This window comes from Anarhichas minor, unplaced genomic scaffold (genome assembly GCF_050575085.1).
Source record: "Anarhichas minor isolate MPS153535 unplaced genomic scaffold, ASM5057508v1 ptg000005l, whole genome shotgun sequence".
Taxonomy (NCBI): Eukaryota; Metazoa; Chordata; class Actinopteri; order Perciformes; family Anarhichadidae; genus Anarhichas; species Anarhichas minor.
The window spans coordinates 3040777-3057230 of NW_027466451.1; the positions used below are offsets into that span (position 1 = coordinate 3040777).

Below are 16454 nucleotides of genomic sequence, written 5' to 3' on the forward strand. Positions count from 1 at the left end.
CTCTCTAGTGTAAACCTGTCATGGTTCTGTTTATTAGGTTCTCTCTAGTGTAAACCTGTCTGGTTCTGTTTCTTAGGTTCTCTCTAGTGTAAACCTGTCATGGTTCTGTTGCTTAGGTTCTCTCTAGTGTAAACCTGTCATGGTTCTGTTGCTTAGGTTCTCTCTAGTGTAAACCTGTCATGGTTCTGTTGCTTAGGTTCTCTCTAGTGTAAACCTCTCATGGTTCTGTTTCTGAGGTTCTCTCTAGTGTAAACCTGTCTGGTTCTGTTTCTTAGGTTCTCTCTAGTGTAAACCTGTCTGGTTCTGTTTCTTAGGTTCTCTCTAGTGTAAACCTGTCATGGTTCTGTTGCTTAGGTTCTCTCTAGTGTAAACCTCTCATGGTTCTGTTTCTTAGGTTCTCTCTAGTGTAAACCTGTCGTGGTTCTGTTTCTTAGGTTCTCTCTAGTGTAAACCTGTCACGGTTCTGATTCTTAGGTTCTCTCTAGTGTAAACCTGTCACGGTTCTGTTTCTTAGGTTCTCTCTAGTGTAAACCTGTCACGGTTCTGTTTCTTAGATTCTCTCTAGTGTAAACCTGTCATGTTCTGTTTCTTAGGTTCTCTCCAGTGTAAACCTGTCATGGTTCTGTTTCTTAGGTTCTCTCCAGTGTAAACCTGTCATGGTTCTGTTTCTTAGGCCCTCTCTAGTGTAAACCTCTCATGGTTCTGTTTCTTAGGCCCTCTCTAGTGTAAACCTGTCATGGTTCTGTTTCTTACGCCCTCTCTAGTGTAAACCTGTCATGGTTCTGTTTCTTAGGTTCTCTCCAGTGTAAACCTGTCATGGTTCTGTTTCTTAGGCCCTCTCTAGTATAAGCCTCTCATGGTTCTGTTTCTTACGCCCTCTCTAGTGTAAACCTCTCATGGTTCTGTTTCTTAGGTTCTCTCTAGTGTAAACCTGTCATGGTTCTGTTTCTTAGGTTCTCTCTGGTGTAAACCTGTCATGGTTCTGTTTATTAGGTTCTCTCTAGTGTAAACCTGTCTGGTTCTGTTTCTTAGGTTCTCTCTAGTGTAAACCTGTCATGGTTCTGTTGCTTAGGTTCTCTCTAGTGTAAACCTGTCATGGTTCTGTTGCTTAGGTTCTCTCTAGTGTAAACCTGTCATGGTTCTGTTGCTTAGGTTCTCTCTAGTGTAAACCTCTCATGGTTCTGTTTCTGAGGTTCTCTCTAGTGTAAACCTGTCATGGTGCTGTTTCTTAGGTTCTCTCTATTGTAAACCTGTCATGGTTCTGTTTCTTAGGTTCTCTCTAGTGTAAACCTGTCATGGTTCTGTTTCTTAGGTTCTCTCTAGTGTAAACCTGTCTGGTTCTGTTTCTTAGGTTCTCTCTAGTGTAAACCTGTCATGGTTCTGTTTCTTAGGCCCTCTCTAGTATAAGCCTCTCATGGTTCTGTTTCTTACGCCCTCTCTAGTGTAAACCTCTCATGGTTCTGTTTCTTAGGTTCTCTCTAGTGTAAACCTGTCATGGTTCTGTTTCTTAGGTTCTCTCTAGTGTAAACCTGTCATGGTTCTGTTTATTAGGTTCTCTCTAGTGTAAACCTGTCTGGTTCTGTTTCTTAGGTTCTCTCTAGTGTAAACCTGTCATGGTTCTGTTGCTTAGGTTCTCTCTAGTGTAAACCTGTCATGGTTCTGTTGCTTAGGTTCTCTCTAGTGTAAACCTGTCATGGTTCTGTTGCTTAGGTTCTCTCTAGTGTAAACCTCTCATGGTTCTGTTTCTTAGGTTCTCTCTAGTGTAAACCTGTCATGGTGCTGTTTCTTAGGTTCTCTCTATTGTAAACCTGTCATGGTTCTGTTTCTTAGGTTCTCTCTAGTGTAAACCTGTCATGGTTCTGTTTCTTAGGTTCTCTCTAGTGTAAACCTCTCATGGTTCTGTTTCTTAGGTTCTCTCTAGTGTAAACCTGTCATGGTTCTGTTTATTAGGTTCTCTCTAGTGTAAACCAGTCTGGTTCTGTTTCTTAGGTTCTCTCTAGTGTAAACCTGTCATGGTTCTGTTTCTTAGGTTCTCTCCAGTGTAAACCTGTCATGGTTCTGTTTCTTAGGTTCTCTCTAGTGTAAACCTGTCATAGTTCTGTTTCTTAGGTTCTCTCTAGTGTAAACCTGTCATGGTGCTGTTTCTTAGGTTCTCTCTATTGTAAACCTGTCATGGTTCTGTTTCTTAGGTTCTCTCTAGTGTAAACCTGTCATGGTTCTGTTTCTTAGGTTCTCTCTAGTGTAAACCTGTCATGGTTCTGTTTCTTAGGCCCTCTCTAGTATAAGCCTCTCATGGTTCTGTTTCTTACGCCCTCTCTAGTGTAAACCTCTCATGGTTCTGTTTCTTAGGTTCTCTCTAGTGTAAACCTGTCTGGTTCTGTTTCTTAGGTTCTCTCTAGTGTAAACCTGTCTGGTTCTGTTTCTTAGGTTCTCTCTAGTGTAAACCTGTCATGGTTCTGTTGCTTAGGTTCTCTCTAGTGTAAACCTCTCATGGTTCTGTTTCTTAGGTTCTCTCTAGTGTAAACCTGTCGTGGTTCTGTTTCTTAGGTTCTCTCTAGTGTAAACCTGTCACGGTTCTGATTCTTAGGTTCTCTCTAGTGTAAACCTGTCACGGTTCTGTTTCTTAGGTTCTCTCTAGTGTAAACCTGTCACGGTTCTGTTTCTTAGGTTCTCTCTAGTGTAAACCTGTCATGTTCTGTTTCTTAGGTTCTCTCCAGTGTAAACCTGTCATGGTTCTGTTTCTTAGGTTCTCTCCAGTGTAAACCTGTCATGGTTCTGTTTCTTAGGCCCTCTCTAGTGTAAACCTCTCATGGTTCTGTTTCTTAGGCCCTCTCTAGTGTAAACCTGTCATGGTTCTGTTTCTTACGCCCTCTCTAGTGTAAACCTGTCATGGTTCTGTTTCTTAGGTTCTCTCCAGTGTAAACCTGTCATGGTTCTGTTTCTTAGGCCCTCTCTAGTATAAGCCTCTCATGGTTCTGTTTCTTACGCCCTCTCTAGTGTAAACCTCTCATGGTTCTGTTTCTTAGGTTCTCTCTAGTGTAAACCTGTCATGGTTCTGTTTCTTAGGTTCTCTCTGGTGTAAACCTGTCATGGTTCTGTTTATTAGGTTCTCTCTAGTGTAAACCTGTCTGGTTCTGTTTCTTAGGTTCTCTCTAGTGTAAACCTGTCATGGTTCTGTTGCTTAGGTTCTCTCTAGTGTAAACCTGTCATGGTTCTGTTGCTTAGGTTCTCTCTAGTGTAAACCTGTCATGGTTCTGTTGCTTAGGTTCTCTCTAGTGTAAACCTCTCATGGTTCTGTTTCTGAGGTTCTCTCTAGTGTAAACCTGTCATGGTGCTGTTTCTTAGGTTCTCTCTATTGTAAACCTGTCATGGTTCTGTTTCTTAGGTTCTCTCTAGTGTAAACCTGTCATGGTTCTGTTTCTTAGGTTCTCTCTAGTGTAAACCTGTCTGGTTCTGTTTCTTAGGTTCTCTCTAGTGTAAACCTGTCATGGTTCTGTTTCTTAGGCCCTCTCTAGTATAAGCCTCTCATGGTTCTGTTTCTTACGCCCTCTCTAGTGTAAACCTCTCATGGTTCTGTTTCTTAGGTTCTCTCTAGTGTAAACCTGTCATGGTTCTGTTTCTTAGGTTCTCTCTAGTGTAAACCTGTCATGGTTCTGTTTATTAGGTTCTCTCTAGTGTAAACCTGTCTGGTTCTGTTTCTTAGGTTCTCTCTAGTGTAAACCTGTCATGGTTCTGTTGCTTAGGTTCTCTCTAGTGTAAACCTGTCATGGTTCTGTTGCTTAGGTTCTCTCTAGTGTAAACCTGTCATGGTTCTGTTGCTTAGGTTCTCTCTAGTGTAAACCTCTCATGGTTCTGTTTCTTAGGTTCTCTCTAGTGTAAACCTGTCATGGTGCTGTTTCTTAGGTTCTCTCTATTGTAAACCTGTCATGGTTCTGTTTCTTAGGTTCTCTCTAGTGTAAACCTGTCATGGTTCTGTTTCTTAGGTTCTCTCTAGTGTAAACCTCTCATGGTTCTGTTTCTTAGGTTCTCTCTAGTGTAAACCTGTCATGGTTCTGTTTATTAGGTTCTCTCTAGTGTAAACCAGTCTGGTTCTGTTTCTTAGGTTCTCTCTAGTGTAAACCTGTCATGGTTCTGTTTCTTAGGTTCTCTCCAGTGTAAACCTGTCATGGTTCTGTTTCTTAGGTTCTCTCTAGTGTAAACCTGTCATAGTTCTGTTTCTTAGGTTCTCTCTAGTGTAAACCTGTCATGGTTCTGTTTCTTAGGTTCTCTCTAGTGTAAACCTGTCATGGTTCTGTTTCTTAGGTTCTCTCTAGTGTAAACCTGTCTGGTTCTGTTTCTTAGGTTCTCTCTAGTGTAAACCTCTCATGGTTCTGTTTCTTAGGTTCTCTCTATTGTAAACCTGTCATGGTTCTGTTTCTTAGGTTCTCTCTAGTGTAAACCTGTCTGGTTCTGTTTCTTAGGTTCTCTCTAGTGTAAACCTCTCATGGTTCTGTTTCTTACGCCCTCTCTAGTGTAAACCTCTCATGGTTCTGTTTCTTAGGTTCTCTCTAGTGTAAACCTGTCATGGTTCTGTTTCTTAGGTTCTCTCTGGTGTAAACCTGTCATGGTTCTGTTTATTAGGTTCTCTCTAGTGTAAACCTGTCTGGTTCTGTTTCTTAGGTTCTCTCTAGTGTAAACCTGTCATGGTTCTGTTGCTTAGGTTCTCTCTAGTGTAAACCTGTCATGGTTCTGTTGCTTAGGTTCTCTCTAGTGTAAACCTGTCATGGTTCTGTTGCTTAGGTTCTCTCTAGTGTAAACCTCTCATGGTTCTGTTTCTTAGGTTCTCTCTAGTGTAAACCTGTCATGGTTCTGTTTATTAGGTTCTCTCTAGTGTAAACCAGTCTGGTTCTGTTTCTTAGGTTCTCTCTAGTGTAAACCTGTCATGGTTCTGTTTCTTAGGTTCTCTCCAGTGTAAACCTGTCATGGTTCTGTTTCTTAGGTTCTCTCTAGTGTAAACCTGTCATAGTTCTGTTTCTTAGGTTCTCTCTAGTGTAAACCTGTCATGGTTCTGTTTCTTAGGTTCTCTCTAGTGTAAACCTGTCATGGTTCTGTTTCTTAGGTTCTCTCTAGTGTAAACCTGTCTGGTTCTGTTTCTTAGGTTCTCTCTAGTGTAAACCTCTCATGGTTCTGTTTCTTAGGTTCTCTCTATTGTAAACGTGTCATGGTTCTGTTTCTTAGGTTCTCTCTAGTGTAAACCTGTCTGGTTCTGTTTCTTAGGTTCTCTCTAGTGTAAACCTCTCATGGTTCTGTTTCTTACGCCCTCTCTAGTGTAAACCTCTCATGGTTCTGTTTCTTAGGTTCTCTCTAGTGTAAACCTGTCATGGTTCTGTTTCTTAGGTTCTCTCTGGTGTAAACCTGTCATGGTTCTGTTTATTAGGTTCTCTCTAGTGTAAACCTGTCTGGTTCTGTTTATTAGGTTCTCTCTAGTGTAAACCTGTCATGGTTCTGTTGCTTAGGTTCTCTCTAGTGTAAACCTGTCATGGTTCTGTTGCTTAGGTTCTCTCTAGTGTAAACCTGTCATGGTTCTGTTGCTTAGGTTCTCTCTAGTGTAAACCTCTCATGGTTCTGTTTCTGAGGTTCTCTCTAGTGTAAACCTGTCATGGTGCTGTTTCTTAGGTTCTCTCTATTGTAAACCTGTCATGGTTCTGTTTCTTAGGTTCTCTCTAGTGTAAACCTGTCATGGTTCTGTTTCTTAGGTTCTCTCTAGTGTAAACCTGTCTGGTTCTGTTTCTTAGGTTCTCTCTAGTGTAAACCTGTCATGGTTCTGTTTCTTAGGCCCTCTCTAGTATAAGCCTCTCATGGTTCTGTTTCTTACGCCCTCTCTAGTGTAAACCTCTCATGGTTCTGTTTCTTAGGTTCTCTCTAGTGTAAACCTGTCATGGTTCTGTTTCTTAGGTTCTCTCTAGTGTAAACCTGTCATGGTTCTGTTTATTAGGTTCTCTCTAGTGTAAACCTGTCTGGTTCTGTTTCTTAGGTTCTCTCTAGTGTAAACCTGTCATGGTTCTGTTGCTTAGGTTCTCTCTAGTGTAAACCTGTCATGGTTCTGTTGCTTAGGTTCTCTCTAGTGTAAACCTCTCATGGTTCTGTTTCTTAGGTTCTCTCTAGTGTAAACCTGTCATGGTGCTGTTTCTTAGGTTCTCTCTATTGTAAACCTGTCATGGTTCTGTTTCTTAGGTTCTCTCTAGTGTAAACCTGTCATGGTTCTGTTTCTTAGGTTCTCTCTAGTGTAAACCTCTCATGGTTCTGTTTCTTAGGTTCTCTCTAGTGTAAACCTGTCATGGTTCTGTTTATTAGGTTCTCTCTAGTGTAAACCAGTCTGGTTCTGTTTCTTAGGTTCTCTCTAGTGTAAACCTGTCATGGTTCTGTTTCTTAGGTTCTCTCCAGTGTAAACCTGTCATGGTTCTGTTTCTTAGGTTCTCTCTAGTGTAAACCTGTCATAGTTCTGTTTCTTAGGTTCTCTCTAGTGTAAACCTGTCATGGTGCTGTTTCTTAGGTTCTCTCTATTGTAAACCTGTCATGGTTCTGTTTCTTAGGTTCTCTCTAGTGTAAACCTGTCATGGTTCTGTTTCTTAGGTTCTCTCTAGTGTAAACCTGTCATGGTTCTGTTTCTTAGGCCCTCTCTAGTATAAGCCTCTCATGGTTCTGTTTCTTACGCCCTCTCTAGTGTAAACCTCTCATGGTTCTGTTTCTTAGGTTCTCTCTAGTGTAAACCTGTCTGGTTCTGTTTCTTAGGTTCTCTCTAGTGTAAACCTGTCTGGTTCTGTTTCTTAGGTTCTCTCTAGTGTAAACCTGTCATGGTTCTGTTGCTTAGGTTCTCTCTAGTGTAAACCTCTCATGGTTCTGTTTCTTAGGTTCTCTCTAGTGTAAACCTGTCGTGGTTCTGTTTCTTAGGTTCTCTCTAGTGTAAACCTGTCACGGTTCTGATTCTTAGGTTCTCTCTAGTGTAAACCTGTCACGGTTCTGTTTCTTAGGTTCTCTCTAGTGTAAACCTGTCACGGTTCTGTTTCTTAGGTTCTCTCTAGTGTAAACCTGTCATGTTCTGTTTCTTAGGTTCTCTCCAGTGTAAACCTGTCATGGTTCTGTTTCTTAGGTTCTCTCCAGTGTAAACCTGTCATGGTTCTGTTTCTTAGGCCCTCTCTAGTGTAAACCTCTCATGGTTCTGTTTCTTAGGCCCTCTCTAGTGTAAACCTGTCATGGTTCTGTTTCTTACGCCCTCTCTAGTGTAAACCTGTCATGGTTCTGTTTCTTAGGTTCTCTCCAGTGTAAACCTGTCATGGTTCTGTTTCTTAGGCCCTCTCTAGTATAAGCCTCTCATGGTTCTGTTTCTTACGCCCTCTCTAGTGTAAACCTCTCATGGTTCTGTTTCTTAGGTTCTCTCTAGTGTAAACCTGTCATGGTTCTGTTTCTTAGGTTCTCTCTGGTGTAAACCTGTCATGGTTCTGTTTATTAGGTTCTCTCTAGTGTAAACCTGTCTGGTTCTGTTTCTTAGGTTCTCTCTAGTGTAAACCTGTCATGGTTCTGTTGCTTAGGTTCTCTCTAGTGTAAACCTGTCATGGTTCTGTTGCTTAGGTTCTCTCTAGTGTAAACCTGTCATGGTTCTGTTGCTTAGGTTCTCTCTAGTGTAAACCTCTCATGGTTCTGTTTCTGAGGTTCTCTCTAGTGTAAACCTGTCATGGTGCTGTTTCTTAGGTTCTCTCTATTGTAAACCTGTCATGGTTCTGTTTCTTAGGTTCTCTCTAGTGTAAACCTGTCATGGTTCTGTTTCTTAGGTTCTCTCTAGTGTAAACCTGTCTGGTTCTGTTTCTTAGGTTCTCTCTAGTGTAAACCTGTCATGGTTCTGTTTCTTAGGCCCTCTCTAGTATAAGCCTCTCATGGTTCTGTTTCTTACGCCCTCTCTAGTGTAAACCTCTCATGGTTCTGTTTCTTAGGTTCTCTCTAGTGTAAACCTGTCATGGTTCTGTTTCTTAGGTTCTCTCTAGTGTAAACCTGTCATGGTTCTGTTTATTAGGTTCTCTCTAGTGTAAACCTGTCTGGTTCTGTTTCTTAGGTTCTCTCTAGTGTAAACCTGTCATGGTTCTGTTGCTTAGGTTCTCTCTAGTGTAAACCTGTCATGGTTCTGTTGCTTAGGTTCTCTCTAGTGTAAACCTGTCATGGTTCTGTTGCTTAGGTTCTCTCTAGTGTAAACCTCTCATGGTTCTGTTTCTTAGGTTCTCTCTAGTGTAAACCTGTCATGGTGCTGTTTCTTAGGTTCTCTCTATTGTAAACCTGTCATGGTTCTGTTTCTTAGGTTCTCTCTAGTGTAAACCTGTCATGGTTCTGTTTCTTAGGTTCTCTCTAGTGTAAACCTCTCATGGTTCTGTTTCTTAGGTTCTCTCTAGTGTAAACCTGTCATGGTTCTGTTTATTAGGTTCTCTCTAGTGTAAACCAGTCTGGTTCTGTTTCTTAGGTTCTCTCTAGTGTAAACCTGTCATGGTTCTGTTTCTTAGGTTCTCTCCAGTGTAAACCTGTCATGGTTCTGTTTCTTAGGTTCTCTCTAGTGTAAACCTGTCATGGTTCTGTTTCTTAGGCCCTCTCTAGTATAAGCCTCTCATGGTTCTGTTTCTTACGCCCTCTCTAGTGTAAACCTCTCATGGTTCTGTTTCTTAGGTTCTCTCTAGTGTAAACCTGTCATGGTTCTGTTTCTTAGGTTCTCTCTAGTGTAAACCTGTCATGGTTCTGTTTATTAGGTTCTCTCTAGTGTAAACCTGTCTGGTTCTGTTTCTTAGGTTCTCTCTAGTGTAAACCTGTCATGGTTCTGTTGCTTAGGTTCTCTCTAGTGTAAACCTGTCATGGTTCTGTTGCTTAGGTTCTCTCTAGTGTAAACCTGTCATGGTTCTGTTGCTTAGGTTCTCTCTAGTGTAAACCTCTCATGGTTCTGTTTCTTAGGTTCTCTCTAGTGTAAACCTGTCATGGTGCTGTTTCTTAGGTTCTCTCTATTGTAAACCTGTCATGGTTCTGTTTCTTAGGTTCTCTCTAGTGTAAACCTGTCATGGTTCTGTTTCTTAGGTTCTCTCTAGTGTAAACCTCTCATGGTTCTGTTTCTTAGGTTCTCTCTAGTGTAAACCTGTCATGGTTCTGTTTATTAGGTTCTCTCTAGTGTAAACCAGTCTGGTTCTGTTTCTTAGGTTCTCTCTAGTGTAAACCTGTCATGGTTCTGTTTCTTAGGTTCTCTCCAGTGTAAACCTGTCATGGTTCTGTTTCTTAGGTTCTCTCTAGTGTAAACCTGTCATAGTTCTGTTTCTTAGGTTCTCTCTAGTGTAAACCTGTCATGGTTCTGTTTCTTAGGTTCTCTCTAGTGTAAACCTGTCATGGTTCTGTTTCTTAGGTTCTCTCTAGTGTAAACCTGTCTGGTTCTGTTTCTTAGGTTCTCTCTAGTGTAAACCTCTCATGGTTCTGTTTCTTAGGTTCTCTCTATTGTAAACCTGTCATGGTTCTGTTTCTTAGGTTCTCTCTAGTGTAAACCTGTCTGGTTCTGTTTCTTAGGTTCTCTCTAGTGTAAACCTCTCATGGTTCTGTTTCTTAGGGTCTCTCTAGTGTAAACCTCTCATGGTTCTGTTTCTTAGGTTCTCTCGAGTGTAAACCTGTCTGGTTCTGTTTCCTAGGTTCTCTCTAGTGTAAACCTCTCATGGTTCTGTTTATTAGGTTCTCTCTAGTGTAAACCTCTCATGGTTCTGTTTCTTAGGTTCTCTCTAGTGTAAACCTGTCATGGTTCTGTTTCTTAGGTTCTCTCTAGTGTAAACCTCTCATGGTTCTGTTTCTTAGGTTCTCTCTAGTGTAAACCTCTCATGGTTCTGTTTCTTAGGTTCTCTCTAGTGTAAACCTGTCTGGTTCTGTTAAATCTAATGTTTTTTTTCTACAGAACACCAGAAGACCTGAGAGCTGATGCTTCCCGCCATCACCATGGAAACGGAGGCCAGTCATATGCTGGAGGCTGCACTGGAGCAGATGGATGACATCATTGCAGGTAATCTTTTGCAGGTAGTCCAATCTTTCTGACATTGGAGTTACTGAAAAATGCGGTTTTCATCTTGACAAATTGTCAATACTGGTTGTGGTATCTTGAGTGAGATGTGTGGGTGAGTGGAACTCACATGCTCAGGTCTATCCTCTACTATCAGAATGAGTAGCCCAGCAACTAATATCTGTCCACAAAGATGCTTCTCTGTCCATCAGAGAGCACAGTGCTCTGCAGATTACACCGTCATTTGGTTGGTCAGTTGGTCAATGAGTCAAATTCTGTCTGTTTTGCTTTAAGAAGCAGCTGAATGTGTCACTGGAGAGGCTTGTAGTCTCTGACAGTACTATGCTCCAATTACTTACTATATAATAATGCTGCTTACACTTTATGACTATTATGGTTTTGCTTTGAGAACCTAACTGTTACCAGTTTGTGCACTTAGAAATCTTTGAGAAATGTTCTTTACAATACAACTGACTGATTCCTCAGAGCAGTTTGATCTTCCTGGGTTTCCTTCCGCTTCAGAAGTATGGATGTTTAAGTGCACATATGTGGTGTTGAGAACATGGTGGGTTCGAGATGGTGTGGGGCTAAAACTTAACAGAACTTCACTGATTTTTCTTACAAATAATAGACTTCCCCAGAGGGATTAGTAAAGAATGCCAGTAAATATTGTCACCTACCATGCTGACACTGTGGAGTCTTGATGTTTTTTTTTTGTAATTCTTTATTTTTTGACAGTAGCTTAGATTACAAAACACACATCAGCAAAGGAGCAATATTCAATATATGCCGCTCACAATTTTTCAAAATTGGGTAACTTTGTACATTTTGGGAGAGGCAGAGTTTACACATAAACAATTACAAATGTCAGACAGGGGGGACTTGAGAGAGAGTGGAATAGAGGTTGAATCTGTCTGTAAGGGTTTTACATATCTCACCACTTGTTCCACAGTTGAATGAATACCCTTTTCTGAAGACAAAGGGAAAAAGTAATCCTTTCCATAACATAAATGTAATATACTATATCTATCCACTCCTGAATCGTGGGGGTTCAGGAAGCAACCAGCGCGTTATGAAAATGAAAAACATGTGTTTATCTGGACGCCTTGCTTGATAATCAACTTTTCTTAAAAAATACTGTGGAAAATTGCAGGGGCAGGTCAGTGTTAAGTATGAGTTCTAATGCTTTGTGAAACTCTGCCCAGAAAGGTTTTATCACTGGACAATCCCAACGTATGTGCCAGTGATTTGTTCCTGGACCCCACATCGCCTTGGAGTCTCGATGCTTTAATGTTGTGTGCACGTCTTCATCTGATCAGCTCACTGAGGTTGTTTTATCTTTCACTGAAGAAACAATGCTGGAAAAGTTCTGCATTCAAACCCATTTTTACACACCACAGTCAGTAGTTGCGGACGTTCCTCACTTGCTTCCAGGAAGCTGTAACTGCCTCACAATAGAAGCCTTGCAATTGTTGATTAGTGGAATGCATTAATATGCCAAGTATATAGAAGTAAATAGGAGGATCAGAGTTTAAAATGCACCCTAGCCTCAACAGTATATAAGATAAAGATGTAACAATAAGCCTCACAAACAACAGTCAGTACAAAAGGTACCAGCACTCTGCTATCTTGTTCCCTGTTCTTCTTAAGTTCTGCTTGCACCACAAATGGTCCCCCTCAGATAAAGACGAGGGTGTGAACAACCTTGTATCGTCAACTATGATGACACATCACACACCAGTTGCAAATTGGATAATTAGCAACATATTTGGAGCTGTGAGAAGCTGCTGGCTGTGTGAGAGCGTTTGGCTACAGAATGTGACAGTGTTTTTGTAATTACTCTCACTGCATGTTTAACCGCGGTGTATAACAAAATAATGATGATACAAATCTAATTTGGCTGTAGCTGGATAGCTAGCTAGCCAGACAGGTTGGATTAGGTCTCTCTAGATAAACTGATATCTATACATTGCTACTCCCTGTGTGGACTTGTGTCCACCCTTCTGGCAGTGCAAGTAGTTACTGAAACACTGACAGATGTGCCTTTGTCTGCTGAGTGCGACTGGCAGGTGTACTGATGCTCTGGTGCTTTTGTATCTCCTCATAGAGGACCTATCTACAAGAGACACCACAAAGTTATGAATCCCTCATTTGGGATTTCAGGCCATTTTTATGTCATTGATCAACTTGTGTTTGTTCTGTGGTTTAGCGTTAGTAGCGAGGTAAACAGTGAATGGTATTTAAAACCATTCAGCAGCTCCACTGAAGTGATTGGATGGTTACACAGCACCACATCCATCAGTGACTGAGGAGGACATATGAGCATCATTTGTAAACATCACTTTATCTAGAGAGTGAAGTAAACAGTGATCACATATTGGGAATCTAAATAGTTACCTTCTCACCTGAAAAAATATCAAAACGTAATGACAGCTTTTTTTGTATGTTGAATTGTAGGATAGTGTCAGTCAAAAATCCAAGGGTTTAAGGATGTGAGTTGACCGGCTTATGTTCTTTAATGACAACATATTATGTACGAAATCATAATTCATATGGAGAATGGAATTGGGGCTTAGCTGTAGTCTTTTCTTCAGTTTTGTCTCTATGCATATTTATAAGGCTGTATGTTTTTTAAATATGGAGTTCTGTGACTTGTTGACCCTAATTAACCCCAGTTAATAAGTGATAAAATAGTGCTCTCCAGCTGTGACACTGCCTCGTTGTCTGTGGTAATATGTGTGATTGTGTGTGTGTTGTACTCGTGTGTGTGTGCTTTCTTTAGTGTAACTAGGGTCACTAACAGAGGGGAACATGTTGAACGTGGTCCACTGATGGTATGTGGGGAAATAAAGGAGCAGAGCAAGTTACCTTTTCAACCAAAAGAACGTAGAGAGACAGAGAATGGGACTTTGGGTTACTGTGAATTCCTCAAAATGACAAAGCTCTCATTCATTTCCTGCTTCATCTCACCCTCAGAATCAACTTACTGTACCACCTCCTCCTGTAGAACTCAAGTGAACAAAGAGGCTGTACAGCTATTACTGTCATATCTGAAGCTCATTGCTGCTGTTTGCCCCAAACATGCTGACCTCATTGAGTGCTCTGAGTTTGTTTTTCCGGCTCTCAGGGAACACAAATAGAAATACATTAACAATCCCATTTGTGATAACATCAGCCAATCACTGACAAGGAAATTAGAGACACTTATCAACAGCATTTAGATATGTTTGTCTTATTGCTTTCCATGATCAACAGTTCTTTCTCTCTGGTTAAGGACCTTGTGGGAACACTAGTGGACGCACTCCACTGGTTAAGGACTGATACTGGTGTTGTTGTTGATCTCATTGAAATAATGCTAATCTACTGTTGTGTGACTGCAATGTGACATGTAGTGCTAAAGTGCTTTGAGTGGTCAAGAGACTAGAAAAGAACTAAACAGTCCATTTACCATCTACATAAGGATACCTTAACTTTCTTACTTTAGACAACTGTCAGCACGGTTGACCTCCCAGTGTAACAAATAATAAAGTAATCACAGTATCGTGTCATAAATGTACAACAGATCTCCGAACCTGACACTCACACCTGAACAATATCAATAAATGATAACTTGTGCTGCTGCTGTAGATGCTATACCTGTGCTTGAGCAGGTGATGTAGTGTGTATCTACACTGAGTTGACAGTGTGTGAATAATGTGTGCTGTGGAGATGTGTTTGATTCTGTATTCATATTTTATACACGGCAACTGACGATTATTTTCATTGATGATTAATCCGTTGATTTTGAGTTATTTGGTCTGTAAAATGTCCGAAGATGTTGAAGAATCTGTGTTATCCAAAGAAGATATTCAGTTCACATCACCGACAAATTATGAAACCAGAAAATATTCACATTTATCTTTTTTCCGTCATTTTCTTTACAAAATGACTTAAATTAATTTAATAATTGACAACTAATCAATCAATGGTTTCAGCTCTAGTATACACTCATGCCTGAAGTTATGTTTGAATATAATGTAATAGTGAAGAATGTTCATGTATCCTTCCTATCAGGTCAGGGGTAGATGGTCTTTCCTTGGACTGTGTCAAGTGTACAGTGATAACCTTTGTCCTCGTGATTTATATCTTTCACTTCTTCTCTTACTCCGAGGCTCTGTTGCACAGAAGCTGCATAAAGATATTCAAGCATAGGTTGCTCTCATTATGTGCTGTTTTTGGCCTCCATATACTTTATGAACTGTGATGTGTGGCGGTTTTTCAGACTCACAGTTATCTGAGTGCCTCCAGATGTGTGTGTGAGTGCCAGGGAAATGATCCAGGTGACACATGGACATTTTGGAAACATTCAGGATAGATTCTGCTCTCCTAGCTTTCAAAGCTGCAGGCTGCTAATACACTTGTGTTGCAGTCATGTTTCAGTTTTGAATAATGGTATTAATAATATTTCTGTGCCTCCCCTTCTACACACTCTCCAGGTTCGAAAGCAGCAGCGGTGGAGTTCTCTAACAGCATGTATGACCCGGCTTCTCCTGTCAGCGCTGCTCCTCTGCAGGTCGTTCAGTTGGCTGAGGACCTCAAACTTGCCCTGGAGCTCCAACCCAACCAGGACGAGAGGCACGGCCTCAGAGCTCAGTTACCTTCAGAAACAGCACAGACCCTCATAGACTGGCTCCAGAGTGGAACTGTGAGTACATTGTGTGCTATGCTTTAAATGAACTTCCATCTTAACATGACATGTTGTCTTGTTCGTAGTCTGTTTTCTGCAGCGTAGGATTGAAAAACCTAAATGCAGCCACGTCAACTGGAAATGACTCACTTCCTGTCTCTGTACCACCTCTTCCTATGGTGTTAATGGAGTGTTTCTGTTCTTTTCAAGCAGTCCAACAGAATGTGATTCCAGTGTGTAACATTATATCAGCATGGTGGACTGTCTGAGCTGTGTTGCTTTTTGTTGATTTGATGAAATAGCTGCTGTTGATTCTTTTCTTTATTAGTTTCCTTATTCCCATGAAGCATTTAGTTTAGTTTTCTGTCGTTGTAGATTATGTTCTCAGTCTCAGTGAGCTACGGTTCTCTTGGAGAAGGCGCTTCGGTTGGTTTACTCAATGCCTCCAGAGTTTGCATGTGTTTGTAGTCCTGACACACCTAATGTCGTTATCAATATATAATATCAAAAAGTTATTAAATGGCTATTTAAAATGCCGGCTAACTCTTTAAATATGTGGCACCACTGCTCTCTTTCTATGAAGCTTAATGAGGCTAATATCATATTTCACAAACACCTTAGAATCTTCTGATGTTAGCTGTTTAAAACACGGTGGGAAAGCCTAAAGTCATGCCTTCAGAAACCTAATAAATGCATAATGGTACTAGGTTACTAAGTATTCGTGTGTTAAGCTGTCCAGGTGTGCAGAGAAAACCACACAGTGTCTGTGTTGTTTTACAACAGTGAAACAGTGAAACTCAACAACAGGCAGAGAGAGAGAGAGCCGAGCTTCATATTGGCAGTGCTCAGAGCGGAACACACAATGACTGTAGTTGCACATGTAAAACAGAATAAACACCCTGGAAGTGTAAAACTATGTGTTAAAGTGCATAAAGCGTGGGTAGAACAAGGCCTGTGAAGACTGACTGTAGATTGATTCAAATAGGAGTTCAATGACAATGCTAACATGCTGATTCCTAGTATTCTGTTCACCACTGTAGTTAAGTGAGTTAGCATGCAATAATTAACTACTTATATCAAATTATTGGACGGATTGATATTTCAGAGGATCAGCAGAGTTATTAAAATCCATCCTGAGGGGAACACCAATGTCTGTTCTAAATGTAGTGGTCATCCATCCAACAGCTGTGAAGACATTCACTCAAAGCCACACGTTTGAACGTCTTGGTTGTTGTTGAGATATTTCAGCTGGGACCGAAGTGACCATCCAGCCATAGAGCCACACCAATACTGAGCTATTCTAACCCTTTTAGTTTGAATGTGTCTGTGTCAATGGCCGGAGGCTTTACCAAGCTGCTCACGACTCTTTGAATTTGTGGAGAAGTGCTGGCTGCCCTGAGAGACGGCACAGCTGGGTCAGGAGCTGCACGGGAGGCTCAGCGTACACGTCGTTGGCTTCACTCACACGCGTTATATAAGTATATGCATTGCAACATGATCAGCAACACAGGCAGCTGTTTTATGTTGAAATAATGATGTTCATAGGTTCAAGGTCAGATTTATTTAGGAGCTGCTGGTTCAGGATCACAAACAGATCTGCTTTCATAACTAACTATATTTTCTATGCGTACCTCTAAGGTCACATTCTATGGTCTGAACCAGGGGTGCCCAATACGTCGATTGCGGAGGTAGTGCGGGTAGATCGCATGCCATTCAAAAAAAATGAGATGTCCTCATGGCATTTGCCAC

The 16454-nt window shown here is 41.0% G+C and overlaps 1 protein-coding gene across 3 annotated transcripts in view; it reads left to right on the forward strand.

Moving 5' to 3' along the window:
- The window catches only part of ppfibp2b (PPFIA binding protein 2b), an 88646-nt gene that overhangs the window by 26265 nt on the left and 45927 nt on the right, over nt 1-16454 (forward strand). For all 3 annotated transcript variants that reach the window (XM_076076117.1, XM_076076143.1, XM_076076125.1), the window contains exons 2-3: nt 9938-10042; nt 14515-14723. In XM_076076117.1, the coding sequence (XP_075932232.1) occupies nt 9961-10042; nt 14515-14723 (291 nt within the window). In that variant the 5' untranslated portion in view covers nt 9938-9960. The remainder of the gene's footprint in view (nt 1-9937; nt 10043-14514; nt 14724-16454) is intronic.